Source organism: Mobula hypostoma, chromosome 1, assembly GCF_963921235.1.
Source record: "Mobula hypostoma chromosome 1, sMobHyp1.1, whole genome shotgun sequence".
Taxonomy (NCBI): Eukaryota; Metazoa; Chordata; class Chondrichthyes; order Myliobatiformes; family Myliobatidae; genus Mobula; species Mobula hypostoma.
In genome coordinates, this window is record NC_086097.1 from 220,322,374 (window position 1) to 220,340,515 (window position 18,142).

Sequence of the window (18,142 nt, forward strand, 5' to 3'; positions counted from 1 at the left end):
TGACCCGGTTCATTACCTAGTACTAGATCGAGTATGGCATTCCCCCTAGTCGGCCTGCCCACATACTGTGACAGGAATCTGTCCTGGACACACTTAACAAACTCTGCCCCATCTAAACCCTTGGAACTAATCAGGTGCCAATCAATATTAGGGAAGTTAAAGTCACCTATGATAACAACCCTGTTATTTTTGCACCTTTCCAAAATTTGCCTCCCAATCTGCTCCTCTGTATCTCTGCTGCTACCAGGGATCCTATAGAATACCCCCAATAGAGTAACTGCTCCCTTCCTGTTCCTGACTTCCACCCGTACTGACTCAAAAGAGGATCCTGATTCATTACCCACCCTTTCTGTAGCTGTAATCGTATCCCTGACCAGTAATGCCACCCCTCCTCCCCTTTTTCCGCCCTCTCTCTCCCTTTTAAAGTACTGAAATCCAGGAATATTGAGAATCCATTCCTGCCCCGGTGCCAGCCAAGTCTCTGTAATGGCCACTACATGTATGTATCCAAGCTCTCAGTTCATCACCTTTGTTTCTGATGCTTCTTGCATTGAGGTACACACATTTGAGCCCTTCTACCTTACTGTCTTTGCACCGTTTATTCTGCTTCTCTTTCCTCAAAGCCTCTCTGTATGTTAGATCTGGCTTTACTCCATGCACTTCTTTCACTGCTCTATCACTCTGGGTCCCATCCCCCTTGCAAATTAGTTTAAACCCTCCTGAACCATGGTAGCAAACCTACCTGCAAGGATATTGCTCCGCCTCGAGTTCAGGTGCAACCCATCCAATCTGTACAGGTCCCACCTTCCCCAGAAGAGATCCCAATGATCTAAAAATCTAAAACCCTGCTCCCTGTACCAACTCCTCAGCCACGCATTCAACTGCCATCTCCTCCAATTCTTACTGTCACGTAGCACTGGCAGCAATCCTGAGAATGCCACCATTGAGGTCCTATTCTTCAGCCTTCTGCCTAGTTCCTGAAACTCACACTTCAGGACCTCATCCCTCTTCCTGCCTGTGTCGTTGGACCCAACATGTATCACAACTTCTGGTTGCTTTTTAGTGATTTTATTTGATTTCAGCACACTTTTGTTGTGCAGACGTGTTTTGGGGCCGTTCATCGGCGGACACTAGCTTGAGAGACTTTAAAAGACAGAAAGGTGTATGCTTCAGACTTTTTATGTCCTTTATTTTCTTGTAGTTTTCACGGTGTCTACTGAAGAAAGAGAGAGAGAAATAAAAATAAATCTTCAAGGACATCTGTATGTTGCGTAGCCATTATTTCATCGGATCGGTGCAGTTACAGTGAAAACGTGCAGCCAACATGGCCGAGAGTTCAAAGTAAGGAGCGCACGCCGCGTGACCGGGAAGAAGAGAGGGGGAAGTGCGATCGCTGGGGCAGCACGTGGCCGGAGAAGTCATTGGAAAAAAGGCTTGCCGATTCACGGGAGAAAACGGGAGTGTTTGCTCCTGACATCGTTGGGTTGAGAATATTTTCACCAAGGGGGAGCAACGTTTACCAGCGCAGGAAAGTGCGGCTCTGCAGACGCTGTCTGGAGAGTTGAATCCAGGAAATCTTCACGGGGGAAAAGAGTTATTCCCAAAAATGCTGGAGCTTAAGCAACAAGGGGCTTCTCAGAGGGAGTGTAAAATTCATCAAGCTATATGAAGGCTGGAAGGAACAAGTTAGAGCTACACATACCAAATTTAAGGATGAGTGCTCCGACCAAGAATTAGGTGACATGATGGATGCTGTTGAAGGGCTGGAGACACAAGTGAGAGATGTGTATGAAAATATAAGATCTCCATCAGCACCTTCTACTGAGATTAGAAGAAAGATGGATTCCTGCACAACAGTAACAACAGATTTGATGGAGCTAATGAAAGTACGTATGAGTGAAGTGGGGCAAGAGGAGTTTGATGCTAAAGCCCAGTCGATATTTGGGACTACAATCTCCAGATCCACTGTCTGTAGCCACCACTCAAGCTGTTTATCAGAACAGTGAAGTATTACAGTAAAAAGAGCAGAGTGTGCTGCACAGTTTGCTGCAAAGCAGGCCGAAATGGAGATGGAGGAGGCTCTTGCTGTACAAAGGCAAGAACTTAAAAGACTGGAAAATCAGAGAAATCTTCAAGTAAATAGCCGCAAAGCTTAAGGCTTACTCTGAAGCTGACTTAGGTGAGGCCTTGGAGGAAAGTAGAGCAGCAAGCAGTGTGCCGGCTAATTGTCCTCCAATACCTTATAAAGAAATTAAAGGGGAACAAACATGTAAGAACAATAACAATGAACAAACAAACAGTACTAACAATAAAACATCGTTAGTACAAGCCCTACATGACACGATGGTTCTCACCAGACTCCCTACACTCGAGCCTTCAGTCTTCTCAAGGGAGCCACTTAGGTTCTGGGAATGGAGCACAAGTTTTAAGGCATTGCTAGAACAGCAATGCACAAATCCAGCTGACAGGTTGTTCTACCTACAAAAATACATCGGTGGTGAGGCAGGATCTGTATTGGAAGGAAGCTTCTACAGAAAGGATGATGAAACTGACGACCAGGCATGGGAGGCTTTGAATGCTCAGTATGGCCACCCCTTTGTGACCCAGCGCCCATTTCGAGAAAAATTGAATAACTGGCTAAAGATTGGCTCAAGGGAGTCAGTTGAACTGAGACAATTCAGTGATTTTCTGACAGCCTGTAGCAATGCCATGCCATACATCAAAGGGCTTCAGGTGTTAAATGACTGTGAAGAGAATCAAAAGATACTCCAAACACTCCTTGATTGGGTGACCTCTCGCTGGAATCGTCGTGTCACAAAGCAGTTGCGACAAATGGCGGAATTCCCTGATTTCAAGGAATTTGCTGATCTTGTGGCACAAGAAGCAGAAATCGCATGCAAACCTGTAACATCCTTTCATGCCTTGAAGCCGACTGAAGAAAAGCCATCTACAGACATGAAGCGCACAAAGGCTAACGTGTTCGTTACAATGTGAAAGCGTTGGATAAATCAAGTACAGTGAAGGAAACATACAGTGCCATGGAGAACAGCTCAAAGGATTCAAACGGATGCAAGAAGGTAAACTCTTCATTTTCATCTTCAAACCCAGTCACATGCATGTGCTGTGGAGGAAGCCACTGCGCCCACAAATGCCAAAAGCTCGCCAATAAGCCTGTGGAGGACAAGAGAAGGTTCATATTGGACAATAACCTGTGCTTTGGCTGTCTTAGGAAAGGACACAATTCAAAGGACTGTAAGAGCAAAACTACCTGTGGCATATGTAAGAAACATCATACACCACTTCATGAAGACCGTCCTTCTGCTGCGGCAGACACATCTTCTCATGTTATGCAAGTGAAAAAAAAACGCATCTTCCCTTTCTTGTTGTGGAAACAGAGGCGATGGTGGGAGCACATCCATGATAATGCCTGTATGGATTTCTTCAATCACCACCCCTAAAACAGAGATGTTAGTGTACGCCCTACTGGATACACAGAGTAGCTACACTTTTGTAGATCAAGCGGTGTGTGAGAAGATGGGGGTAGGGTTAGAGCCAGTCAAGTTAAAGCTTACCACTATGATGGGAAAAGATTCCATTGTTCAGAGTGGAAGAGTCAGTGGACTTGGAGGGTTTTCCTCGCAAAGTTTCATCAACTTGCCACCCTCCTGTACCAGAGATTTCATCCCACTCGAACGTTCCCACATTCCTACCCCTGAAATGGCCAAGAGGTGGAAACATCTGAATAGAATGTTCAGGAAACACCAGGGCTATTGGATTGCGAGGTCGGACTCCTGATAGGCTAATACTGCGCGAGAGCGTTGGCACCACAACATGTCATCACAGGAGGTGAGGACGAGCCGTATGCTATCAAGACTGACCTGGGTTGGAGTATTGTCAGCAGCTCACCATGGGTCGCAAAGTCGACAGAAGTGACAGGTCTGTGCCATCATGTATCTGTCAAGGAACTTACACCATTGACACCAGCCACTGTCATTAGAGCCCTTAAATCAGACTTTGGAGATACAAATCCTGGGGAACAGAGCATATCACAAGTTGACCACAAGTCCCAGGTCAGTGGGTCACAGTCTTCGGAATTGCAATCTCTGGAGAACACGCCTACAGTCGAGAAAGGGGAGGTTTACAACCTGGGGCAGGTAAAACACTCACTGCCTGAGAAGCTTCAACAGTTAGAGTTTTGTCTCAGAGTGGAGACTCGTGAAAAAAGGTGAAATAATTACACGGCTTGAGCAGGAAACAAAAGCTTGCCAGCAAGAGACTATAAACTTGAATGAAAATGTCAGAATTTCAGGGGATGAAAATCTCTCCTCCAGGAAGAACTTGAAAATGTCCAGGAAATGTCAGACCAAGTTAAGAATGAGAGAGAGTGCCTGGAGGCAGAATTACTAAAAAATGCCGACAAGATTGATCAATTAACTGAAGCACTAAAGACGCTTCATATGCAGAATAATTCACTTGTCAATGAATTAGATTTCTTCAGAGAAGAGAAACATCATTTGATCAGTGAAAGAGAAGCCCAGGGAGTAAAATTGGTGAAAGAGTTTGAGAAGCGACTCCGGTCTGCTCAGAGGGCTAAGACCACATCCAAGGGTGAAACTAAAGAATTGCAAGAATTGTTAAAAGAGAAGCAACAGGAAATAATTCAGTTGCAGAAGGACAGTATCAATGATCCCAAAGGCCTAGAGCCACTTACCCCAAACCATTTACTTACCATGAAAACCTCTGTCCTGCCACCTCCACCAGGAATATTTATGGCAGAAGATCTGTATGCCAGGATAAGGTGGCGCGGAGTGCAATATCTGACAGAGCAAATCTGGAGTAGATGGAAGAAGGAATATCTAGCAAGCATCACCCTCAGACAGTCCTGGCACTCCTCAAGACGAAATGTGAGGATTGGAGATATTGTCATTGTAAAAGAGGAAGGGATTCCTCATAGTGAATGGAGACTTGGAAGCGTGCTTGATGTTTGTGAAGATGAAGATGGACTGGTGCGAAGAGCCACAATACAATTAGGAAATAAAAAGCTAGAAAAAGAGTGTCAACAACCCATTAATCCATCCATTCTTGAATGTCCTATTCATAAATTAGTTGTCCTTGTAGAAAACAACTAAAATGTATTTCAGTGGAACTAATTTCTAAACACCTACCTATGTGGAGAGTTTAAAGTACTAGTCTTGATCTTAGAGTTTGTTACAAATACCAATTACTTGGTTCTGGAAATTACTAGATTTATTCAAATATTTGTATAAAGGTTATCATAAATCATAGTAATTTGGTGGGAGTGTAACTGTCTCAGAGACATGTTTCATTGAGATGTTTATTTTATATGTTTTTGTCATAAATTCATGATTATTTTATCACCTTAAAATATTTTATGTAAGGTTTTATTTAATGTAGAGTGTAACGAGTCACAATGACCTGAGTTTAATGGGTCACATGACCAGAGTTTGATAAAAGCATGACTGTGGCATTATGGGTCAGAACCAGCATGGAAGCAGAGAAAGACACATGGCCCTAAAATAACCTCACTCGGCATGTGGTCCAAGAGGCGCACACGGTAATTGTTTTTTTTATTTGTTTTATATAATGTTGATGTGCCTTTACATGGACAGTGTGATATGTTTTTAGTGATTTTTATTTGATTTCAGCACACTTTTGTTGTGCCGATATGTTTTGGGGCCGTTTATCGGCGGACACTAGCTTGAAAGACTTTAAAAGACTGAGGGATGTATATTTCAAACTTTTTATGCCCTTCATTTTCTTGTAGTTTTCATGGTGTCTACTAAAGAAAGAGCGAGAGAGAAATAAAAATAAATCTTCATGGACATCTGTGTCTTGCGTGGCCATTATTTCATTGGACCGGTGCAGTTCCACCCTCTTATAACATGTATGTATCTCATTTATTATTATTATTTTCTACCATAGTATAAAGATGAGTGTTTCATTATCATCTACTGTATTTAGAACAGTAGCGTGCAGGAAAAGGTCCTTCAACCCATGATGTCTGGCAAACATGATGCCATGTCAAACTAAACCTTTCTACTTGCTCAGGATACATATCCTTCTCTACCCTCTATGTGTCTCATTGTCACCTACCCATGGGTCTTTCTAAAGTCCTCTTACTACCACCACTACCACTGCCAGCCCATTCAGGCACCTACAGCTCAGTGTAATGAACTCGCCCCGCATATTTCCCTTAAACTTTCTCCAGTCACTCTAATTTGGTCATCTTTGTCACAATTAAAGCACTTTCATTATTAAAGTTAGCATTTGGTGTCATACTCTTCAGCTGTACAGAGCAAGACGGATGATGTCACCATTGTAGCTGTTCAGGTTGTGCATTGCAGTAATGTCATCCCAGTGGTCCAGGAGTTAATGTTTAACCAAGTTAATGTTTAGCTCAATAGCAATTTTAAAATTGAAGAGAGCAGCAGTAATTAGGCAATAGTTAATATTTCTGTTATAACACCACACAGTATAGTGCATGAGATGCATTTACTGAACAAGTGAGTAAGCCCAATGACTATTTCCTCCAACCTATGAAAATAAATAATATTTTAAGCCAATGAAAACAATTTTCTTACTTTTTGATGTAATTTTACTGACCTAAACCATTAAGTCCCTTTCACTCTCCACAGATACCAATTGAGCAACTGAGAACTTTCAGTATTTGTTTTAGCCTGGCTCAGATTTCATCAGCATCTGTGCCTCCCGTTATGAGTAGACACAGGGTTAAGGACATTTGGCAGATTTCATACTTTCCTAAACTAAGGATGTTAAATTCGATATGTAGCATTTTAGCGAATCATTCCCCATTCCCACATCTCAGGTTATTAACTCATTGTGGATAACGCATTGCCAGCTGTCACTCAGTCATGAGATTGTAGGTTCGAGTCCTTGGCAAGATACCTGAGTACAAAAACTAAGCTGACAGTCCTGTGTAGTACTGAATAAATGCTGTACTGTCAGAGGTGCTGTGCTGGAATTGTACGGAACAGTGTGTTAGCACAATGTTGGCTTAATTTTGCTTGAGGCTTTCTGGCAGAGACATTCTATCACTAAGGAGGTCCAAAGCATTGAACTTTGATGCCATTGAGGAGCGGCGAGACAGCTGGGGATACGGAGTATTCGATAAAGAAGATTATGTCATAAAATCAAGCCAGGGATTGGATAGAAAAGAAGATCAGTGTAAGGTGGAATGATTGGAGAACAGGGAGAAGTTAGTGTTGATCAGGTGTTGGACTGAGGGGTGATTGAGGCCCATAGGGTCATCTACTTTGAGGGAAGGAGCCTGGAATAATGCCAAGAACAGCTCTTAAAGGAGAACCTACCTGAAACTGTTAGATGTCTGACTCTTGACTGCAATCAGATGAAGGCCTATTTAACCAAGACAACCATTGCAAACAATAGCCTGCAACTTCCCTTTCGACTTGGAAGCAACTTGATGAGGCAGAGCCAAGGCTTAGAGCAAGGAAGACCTGAGGTTCAATCATACTTGGATAATAAATGTACTTTGAACTTTAAACTTGGAAGCAAGCCTTCAGTCAAGGCCTACTTTTATATGCAAGGCCCACTCACCTGCCTCAGATAAACAATATTAAGCAGGTGATAACAGAGTCAGGTCAGGTCTAAAAGTATATTTGTATTCTTCCAGAAGATCCTCCAAATCCTGGAGTTCTCTGTTTAATGACACAGTATCAGAAACTTCACTGCATGTCTTTAACTATTCAAGAAGGCAGTTCACCACCTTTCAAGGGCAGCTAGGGATTGGCAATACATTTAGATCTTGTCACTGAAGTGCATATCTTGTGAACGAAATGGTGAACTAACTTGTACATGATTTCAAAGTGGTCTCAGGGACCATTTACAAACTAGATTTGTTTACACGTTTATTAATGCATTACATTCAGTTTTAGTAGTACACCTTGGTGCTTCAAAGCAAAATAATATTGAATATATTTTAATGACAAGTTCTGTTCCAGAAGTCTATATACTGCGATGGAAGCTACTGTAGTGTATTCAATATTTCAGTAATATCAGAGTAATATTGTCAATATATTTGAATAAATATTCTTTGTTTACATAATTCATAATGGGTTATATGTAAGAAGTATCTGAATGGCATATGTCATTATGTCACCACATCAGATGTGAGGGTCTCACTAAAAAAAATAAGTAGATAAGTATCCCGACTCCTGTGTTTTTCTTTCAATTAGTTTCTGCGGTTACAAAACATAACGGTGGTAACAAGGAAGTTTAAAAATGAACTCAAGATGACTACCTACCTATTGAAATGCAGCACATTTTTCTTCGGAATGGGAGAGAGATGTTTGAGTTTATAAAAAAAGGCAGAAAACTGACTAAGTTCACAAGCAACAGCAACAGCTATAGGTTCATAACTAGTGAATACTGAGTGATAATAATTTTTTAAAAAGCAGAAATGCCTAGCTGTATTGGAAGGACAGATGTTTTCAATTGCACAAGAGACAACTGGATGATGTATACTGAAATAATTGAGCAGTATTTTGAAACAAATGAAATATCCAATGCAAAGCGAGTTCCAGTGTTGCTGAGTGCACTGGGTGGAAAAGCATACTGTAAGTTTACAGGTTTAACCTTTGCAAGCAAACCAGCCAAAATTAACTTTGCTGATATCACAGGAACACTTAGAACTGAAATCATTGTTGCTTTAGGTTTTATAAAAGGAACCAAAAAGAAGGGGTGTCCATTTTAGCGTATATGGCTGAATTGGAGAAACTGAGCATTGTTGGTTCAGTAATGGGCTAAACGATGCACTGAGGGATCATTTAGTTTGTGGAATCTTAAAAGAAATCATTCAAAAATGGTTCCTAGCGGAAGCACAATTCACATTTAAAAGAGCAGTTGAAATTCCTGTATAACTGCAAACAACAGCCAGAGATGCAATTGTGTTACAGTCAGAAACGAAAGTGAGCATGAACAAAATTGTAACATGTAAACAGAAACCTGCCTGGCTGAACAAACTGTGTTAACGTTTGTTAGGGGCTCAGATACATCAGACCAATACAGGTTTAAGGTCAAAACTTGCAGGAAATGTAACAATGTAGGACACATACAAAGAGCATGTTGGCAGACAAAAATAAATGGAAGAAAAAAGATAAAAAGACAAGGTACGGTTTCAAAATGAACACTAATCTGTATGTTGTTCATGAAAAATCTGATGAAGGTGAGAGTAGCACAGGACTGGCTAGCCTTGAGATTTATAATGTGAAAACTAATACAAGACAAACAAGATGGATTGGGTGTTATGTATTGAACCAGAGGTGACTAGGGATTTTAAGGTAAAAGAACCCTTAGGAGGCAGTGATCAGAATGTGATTGAGTTCAACTTAAAAATTGATAGAGAGAAAGTAAAGTCTGACGTAGCAGTATTTCAGTGGAGTAAGAGAAATTACAGTGGTATGAGAGAGGAGTTGTCCAAAGTAAATTGGAAGGAGATGCTGGCAGGGATGACGGCAGAGCAGCAATGGCGTGAGTCTCTAGGAAAAATGAGGAAGGTGCAGGATAGATGTATTCCAAAAATGAAGGAATGCTCAAATGGCAAAATAGTACAACCGTGGCTGACAAGGGAAGTCAAGGCTAATGTAAAAGCAAAAGAGAGGGCATACAACAAAGCAAAATTTAGCATAAAGATAGAGGATTGGGAAGCTTTTAAAAACCCACAGCAAGCAACTAAAAATCATTCGGAGGGAAAAGATGAAATATGAAAGCAAGCTAGTAAACAGTATCAAAGTGAATAGTAAAAGCTTTTTCAAGTATGTATAAAATAAAAGAGGTGAGAGTGGATATAGGACTGCTAGAAAATGAGGCTAGAGAAATAATAATGGGGGCCAAGGAGATGGCAAATGAACTAAATAAGTATTTTGTATCAGTCTTCACTGTAGAAGACAGTAGCAGTGTGCCAGGTGTTGAAGGATGTGAGGGAAGAAAAATGAATGCAGTTACTATTACAAGGAAGAAGGTGCTCAAAAAGCTGAAAGATCTAAGGGTACGTAAGTCACCCGGAGCAGATGAACTGCATCCTAGGGTCCTGAAAGAGGTAATGGTAAACATTGTGGTGGCATTACAAATGATCTCTCAAAAATCATTGGACTCTGACCTGGTGCCTGGGGACTGGAAAATTGAAAATGTCACTCCACTCTTTAAGAAAGGAGGGAAGCAGCAGAAAGGAAGTTATAGATCAGTTAACCTGACCTCAGGGGTAGGGAAGATGTTGCAGTCAGTTGTTAAAGTTGAGGTTATAGAGTACTTGTTGACACAGGACAAGATAGGACAAAGTCAAAATGGTTTCCTTAGGAGAAAATCCTGCCTGACAAACCTGTTGGAATTCTTTGAGGAGATTACACAGAGGAAAGATAAAGAAGATGGAGTATATATTGTATATTTGGACTTTCTGAGGCCTTTGACAAGGTGCCACACAAGAGGCTGTTTACCAAGTTAAGAGCCCATGGCATTACAGGAAAGTTACTGGCATGGTTAGAGCATTGGCTGATTAGTAGGAGGCAGTGAGTGGGAATAAAAAGAATCCCTTTCTGGTTGGCTGCCAATGACTAGTGGTGTTACACAGGGGTCTTTGTTACGACTGCTTCTTTATATGCTGTATATCAATGATTTAGATGATGGAAGAGATGGTTTTGTTGCCAAGTTTTCTGATGATGTGAAGATTGGTGGAGGGGCAGGTAGGGTTGAGGAATCAAGTAGGATGCAGAAGGACTTGGACAGATTAGGAGAATGGGCAAGAAAGTGATAAATGAAATACAATGTTGGAAAATGCATGGTCGTGCACTTTGGTAGTAAAAATAAATGTGTGGGCTACTTTCTAAACAGGAAGAAAATCCAGGAATCTAAGATGCAGAGGGACTTGGGAGTCCTTGTGCAGAACACCATAAAGGTTAACTTGCAGGTAGAGTCGGTGGTGAGGAAAGCAAATGCAATGTTAGCATTCATTTCAAGAGGTCTAGAATACAAGAGCAAGGATGTAATGCTGAGGCTTTGAGGTGCTGGTGAGGCCTCACCTTAAGTATTGTGAACAGTTTTGGGCTCCTCATCTTAGAAAAGATGTGCGGGCATTGGAGAGTTTCCAGAGGAGGTTCACAAGGATGAATCCAGGAATGAAAAGTTTTTCACACGATGAATATTTGATAGCACTGGGTCTGGAATGTAGAAGGATGAGGAGGGGATCTCATTGAAACCTTTTGAATCTTGAAAGGCCTAGACAGAGTAGATGTGGAAAGGATATTTCCCACGATGGGGATGTCTAGGACAAGATTGCACAGCCTCAGGATAGTGAGGTGTTCATTTCAAACAGAGATGTTGAGAAATTTCTTTAGCCAAAGGGTTGTAAGCTTGTGGAATTTTTTGCCTCGCAGCTGTGGAGGCTAGGTTGTTGGATGTATTTAAGGCAGGGCTTGTTAGGTTTTTGACTGGACATGGCATCAAAGGTTATGAGGAGAAGGCTAGGGAGTGGGGCTGATCAGGGGAAAAAAGGATCGACCATGATTTAATGGCAGAGCAGAGTCAATGGGCCAAATAGCCCAATTCTGCTCGTCTATCTTATACTATGGTCTTATGGTCTTCCTGCATTGAAATATATGCAGTTCAGCACACTAGTCACACCATGCTTAACCTTTTGACTCCTAACTGGTCTGAAGTCTTACTGACATCTGCCTCCACAACCTCTCCACTAACTGTTCTGGAACTGAAAATGAATTAAGAAAGGTACTGGATGAATCCACAACGGTGTTTGAGGATGGCATTGAAAAACTCAAACAAATCAAGGATAAAATAGTGTAAATTAAAATGTCACATCCAAATTTTCCAAAGACAGTTGGGTTCCTTATACCATTCGTGATAAAGTGGCCAGTGAACTAGAATGCATAAAGGCTGAAGGAATTCTTTCCAAGGTTGTGTGTTGTGTGGAGCTCATGGGCAATGTCACTTGCCCCAGTAGCAAAGAAGAATGGAGCTGTCGTGATTTTAATGTCCCCATCATCCCAGCACTCAGTGTAGATCTATCTTTGCGAACCTTTCTGGAGGGACACACTTCAGCAAAGTGACTCAGCTAACGGCCTATCTACAGAAGGAGATGGAAGAAGAGTGTAAAGTATTTCCCACCATAAAACTCACAAAGGGCTTTATCGCTATAATAGGCTTCTTTTTGAAACAGCATCTGCACTGGCACCCTGGCAGATAACTATGGACCAGGTACTGCAAGGCTGCCCAGGCACTCATTGTAAGGATGACAAGGAAGATCTCCAAAATCTCAAGATGGTGTTAAAAAGAATAGAAGATGATGGACTCAGACCATGTCAAGACAAGTGTGCATTCTTTAAACCAAGCATCACTTACTGTGGTCACACCACTGACACACTAAAATTACACAAGTGCACTGAGAACATTTAAGCAGTGGTGGATGCCCTAAGGTGAAAGAACATTTCACAGTTGAAGTTTTTGGTTTTGTCAATTATCATAACAGGTTCCCGCCAAGCCTGGCCCCTCTGGAAGAAATGGCAATGGATAAAGCAATGTGAGGCGGCTTTCCAAAAGGCAAAAGAATTGGTGACATCAGACACTGTACTCACACAAAATGGTCCACATCGTCCAGTGAATCTTGCCCGTCTAAGCATGGTCAAAATGAAAGCATTGGCTCAAAGGTTTGTCCGATGGCTGGGGATAGATCAAGTAGCTTCCCATGCATGGTTTGGAATGTCAATGCATCCATAAGATGCCAAGAGCAGCACCTCTCCTTCATTGGGAATGGCCGGCATTGGCCTGGCAGAGGATTCCTGTGGACTTTGACAGGCCATTTGTGGGCACAGATTTCCTGGTAGTAGTGGATGCAGCTACAAAGTGACCAGAAGTGCTCCTGAGAGCCGTCACTACAGCCTTGCACTCTGTTGAATTGTTGAGAAGGACTGGTGTTCCAGAAAACTTAGTAAATGACAATGGACCACAATTTCTTGCAGAACAGTTTCAGTCATTCTTGAAAGTGAATGGAATAAGACCTATTTCATCTTCACCAGACCACTCAGCTACTAATGGCTTGGCAGAAAGTTTTATCCAGAGTTTAAAGAATGTACCCCAAGCAATGTCAGCAGAACACATTACACTGATTCAGAAGCTCGCTAATTTCCTCTTTGCATATCACAACGTGGCACACTCCACAACCAACAACTTGCCAGCTATAGTGATTCTGGGTTATCCCTTGTGCTCTCGCTTGGATCTCCTCAAGCCCAATCTTGGAAGGAGTTTGCAGGGCTCCTCAAACAAGGAGTTCAATGATTCCATCCGGGACAAACAGTCCTGGCAGAGATGATCATAAGTGGGTAGTTGGAAAGATTAAGAATCGAAATGGACCACAGTGGAGACTGTGTCTCATATCATCTGGAGATGACACGTCACTCAGTTGAGGAGAGCAGAGTCAATTGTTAGAGAAGGTGTCCAGAGCTGTCAGAACCATTTCTGGCAGTCTCAGAGTCAACTCCTACAACCCTGCAGGAGGAGGCCCCAAATCCTGAGGGCATAGTTCACTGGTAGATAGGGTGGAGAAGAGGGCATTTGGTGTCCTGGCCTACATCAATCAGGCCACTGAGAAGTTATGTTGCATTATATAAATCATTGGTAAGGCCACGCCTGGAGTAATGTGTAGTTTTGGTCACCCTTCTGGGAAAAATGTTATCAAATTAGGAAGAGTGTAGAAGAGATACACCAAGGTGGTGCCTGGTCTTGAGGGCCTGGATTACAAAGAGGGGTTGTGTAGATTCAGACTTTATTCCCTGGAAAGTAGGAAATTGAGGGGTGACCTGATAGAGGTACATAACATTATGAGTTTGGGGGGCAAACAACAGGAATTCTGCAGATGCTGGAAATTCAAGCAACACACATCAAAGTTGCTGGTGAACACAGCAGGCCAGGCAGCATCTCTAGGAAGAGGTACAGTCGATGTTTCAGGCCGAGACCCTTCGTCAGGACTTGGGGGGGGGGGGGGGGAGAGAGGGTTTGACAACATGAAAACACATTGCCTTTTACCCAGTGAGGATGTTCTAAAAACAAGAAAGCATAGATTTAAGACTAGAGGCAGGAGATTTAAAAGGGGCATCAGGGGGAGTTTCTTCATGCAAAGGGTGGTACACATTTGGAATGAGGTGCAAAAAGAAATGATTGTTGTGGGCACATTTTAGCATTTAAATGTTGAGGGGAACATTTAAAGGATATCTGGATAAGTACATAGATGGGAGTGGTTTAGAGGGCTCTGGGACGAACACAGGCAAATGGGATTAGCTCACTGGGCCAACACAGACAGCATGAAACAGTTGGGGCTGAAGGGCCTGTTACTGTGCACTATAACTTTATGACTCTATGTTGACAATTCTCTCCCCCCCCCCCCCACCCAGCCACACGCACAGAAGCTATTTGGCCCACTGAGTTCCTTCAGCAATTTGATTGTTGCTCCAGTTTCCACCATCTGCAGTGTCTTGTGCCTCAGTTACATGGCATTGCTTTAAAATTCTTCTGACTTTTAAATGATATTTGAATCCACTACACTGAATTTTAGTGAATTATCCTACTCCTTAGTGAGGAGGTATGATCCCAAACGGCTGCCAGTGAGCCCAGTAAATTAGGACCACTGTACTTGCCATCCATCCTGACAGCTATTAAACTATCAATGTGGGTAATATATCAGCTTCAATGGAATAAGGAGCACTGAAACAAGAATTGACAGGTAGTCATTTGAAGAGGATCCATGGGTCAAACGCATTGGGGAAAAAATGTGTTCCTCATGGGAATTCCTTTAGTGTTTACAACCTAAAAAGCAGAGGGAAAAGATAAATGTACCATCTTGTCTCATAGAAGCTCCAGTGACAGTCACACAGCAGAATATGGCCGATCATACCGTACCTCCTACCACAAGAAGCTGAAGGTGCTGGAATCTGCAGCTACAAGCAATCTGGTGGTGGAACTCAGCATCTGTGGGAGGGGTGGGGAGAGGAATTGTCGGTGTTTCAGGTTGAGGTCCTGGATCGGGGCATTCCTGGGATTCAGTAGCACATTGGCATTTACTGATCATTTACTGTTCAATCTGTTCATTTACTGATTGGCTGTTTAAATGAAAATCAGATACTGCAATCTAGTGTGAATGTGTGAAAGATAAACAAAAATTCTGGAAGAACCCAACAATTGGTGAAGATCTGGAAAATGAAAAATGACAGCTCATGTTTCAGATGTAGCCCGTCGTCCTGGGGGTGGGGGGGGGGAGGGCTTGCTTTTCTGTTCTTGTTGTGTTACTGTTGTTGCCTATGTTGTCCTACTGAAAATTATGGACATGCTATATTGGCGCCGGAATATGTGGCCATACTTGTGGGCTTTTCCTAGCACGTACTCAGGTTCTGTTGGACATTAATGCATACAAGCCATTTTGCTGCATATTTCGATGTACATGCAATAAGTAAATGAATCTTAATCCAAAGGGATTACATCTGAATCTGAAGAGTTTACACCCAAATCTGAAGGGTTTATGCCGGTCTTTTTCTACTTTTGGATGCTAATGAGACTATTTTGTGTTGCTGGTGTTTTCTTTTTTAGTTCACATTTGCTTCATTTTCCCCGGTTCCAGAGAAGACTGTTTTTGAGTGAGCCGAAGCAATATTAAAGCTACGATAAATACCATTCACAACAGCAAAGGAAAGAAGATACTCAAGCTTGGCCAGACATGTGGGGACTGGGGGTGGGGAGGCAGAAACCTGAAGGTTTAATGCAGTGATCTTGTTTTACCGGTTTCATTAGCAAACAACACTAACAGTGCAGATCTCACAGCCGAAAATGCTTTAACTTGTTTATTGAGCAGAAGAACCCTAATCAATATCTTTTAGCAGCATTATGCGTTACTGAGCTAGCTGGACTTTTTCTTGGAGATGAGACTCCCGGTCAGGAATTGCTGGAGAGCGTCTGAAAAACAAACTCTGGATATTTGGTAATATGATGGAGCTCTCCAAGGGCAGCAGGTGTCACCAAACCAAAGCCCTTTGTTCCAACCCCAGCAAATCCACAGCTTTGTTCCAAACTATCGTCATGAAGTTCAAGCAATGCATTGTTAGTTTTCATTTTTGCTTTTCTTTCATCATCATCCGTGCAGTACTCTGCAAAAGCAGCCGCTACTAGGTTACTTGATGTAGACCACATTCATCCTTAAAACTAAGTTTCTTGCCTGGAAAGGAATTTAACCTACTTGTTATACATGAGGCTTGATGGAGCTTAACAGCTGTGGGGTCCCATGGAAAGGTCTCCAACTTGTCTCTCTGCATGTTCATGAATATTTGTGTTTTAACTCACTAACAGATTTGTTCAGTTTTAATTTCTCAGAGACTTTCACAATCAATCTCTTGGGATAATAACGGATGTGTGGAGAAAAATAATCAAGACTTCATCATAGGGTTACATTTTATTCCAGTTTTTTCAGTTCCAATTATACACAATATCTTAAAACAACCTTTAAACAAGTGTGTCCGCATATAAGCTGGAGCACAGCATAAGTAGGGATCCCTAAACAAAGAGCATTTTAAATTAGCAGCTTTACAATTTCAATTGCTTTGCATAAGATTAAAGTAGATGTAACATTACAAGTAAGATATTTTAAGAAATTTAACAAGTGTACAATATATTGCCAGAACATATCGAAATACAAATATTAAATCTAAAGGAAACATGGGAATATTTTCATTTCTGTATACTTGATACCACAAAACATCTATACTTGTCTTTGTACTGTTCTGAATTGCTGTAAAGGAATCTTTATAAAAAGAATAAGTCTACATCCACATGAAATACCACAAACCACATACAGCTCCCAGTGCTATAAATAGTGAAGCACACATTGTTATGGAAATATACAGTATAATTAACACAACACCAAAACACTTACAAACTCTTCATTGCATTGTAAAACAGTTAAATTATCAGAGCTATGTAAAGATTTGAGGTAGTATTATGGTTGCATAATTCCCACAAATGATACTAAAGTTTACTTGTCTAAAATAGACTGTTGAATTATATAGATTAAAAACTCTCAGCTCCACAGTTTAATCATAATTCTGTGATCATCATGCTCTACCACACAACAATTCTTAACTGTTATTTAGGGATGAATGTCCTTTATGTCATCACACATTAACAGCTCAATTATGTGGTATAAAAGAGTGCCACACTATTTAGCTTCCCCTAATGTGAAGCCACCTCAGCTCTAGTCCACACTATTCTGTAACTGGGATCAGAAAGTCACCAAACAGCCAATTGGAGAACAGCTCATTTATGATGCTGATGCTGCCAATAAGATTTCAACTGTGCACCGTTTATTCAATGCCTGGTCAACTGTGTGTCATTTCAGGACAGTACTTCGTGTTTTTGGCTGAGTGAATGATAAATAAAGTGAAAGGGAGGTCCATCATTGTCAAAATTAACATCATTGGTGCAATCACTGTATTAATACTTTCCCATTATAAAAATACTACAGCACAGTACAAACAGGAAAGCATCTGTGACTGCAAATTAAGTTGTTTTCTTGTTTACATTCAAAATGAAATTTTAACTGAAAGCGTCCAGCTAGACAGAAAAAGACAATTCATTGAGAGAGATGAATTACTTTCAGTTGAATTACTTGTAATTTGCTGATATAAATAATAAAATCAGATAACATTGATCTTTAACTATTTAAAGGGAAAGATGATTACTATAAAGAGTCCCTTGACAATATCAGCGGGTACAATGATGCCACTGAGAATCATTCAAAGCTACAATTTAACTATTTTGTGAGTTGGTTCTGTTATTACTAAGTATTTTGGGGGGACCTGACATTGAGGAAACATTTATGAACCAATTTCCAACTATCCAGGTTATTATGTGGCCTACTATTTACCTAATATTGCAAACTTATCTAGATATTTAGCTAATGATCTAAATATGGCAAATTTATCTAGAAATTTGTGTCATGCAACAGATCAGTGGATTAAAATAATCAGCAGAACGTTAAACGTCACTGTACACTAGGTGTTGTATTCATGAGCGCTGTGTGCATCATGAACCAGGATGCATT

The 18,142-nt window shown here is 41.3% G+C and overlaps 1 protein-coding gene across 2 annotated transcripts in view; it reads left to right on the forward strand.

The window, feature by feature from the left end:
* Positions 1 to 2,684: 2,684 nt before the first annotated feature.
* The window catches only part of LOC134355175 (uncharacterized), an 86,195-nt gene continuing 70,737 nt past the window's right edge, over positions 2,685 to 18,142 (forward strand). For both annotated transcript variants that reach the window (XM_063064965.1, XM_063064973.1), the window contains exon 1: positions 2,685 to 5,905. In XM_063064965.1, the coding sequence (XP_062921035.1) occupies positions 4,356 to 5,129 (774 nt within the window). In that variant the 5' untranslated portion in view covers positions 2,685 to 4,355 and the 3' untranslated portion in view covers positions 5,130 to 5,905. The remainder of the gene's footprint in view (positions 5,906 to 18,142) is intronic.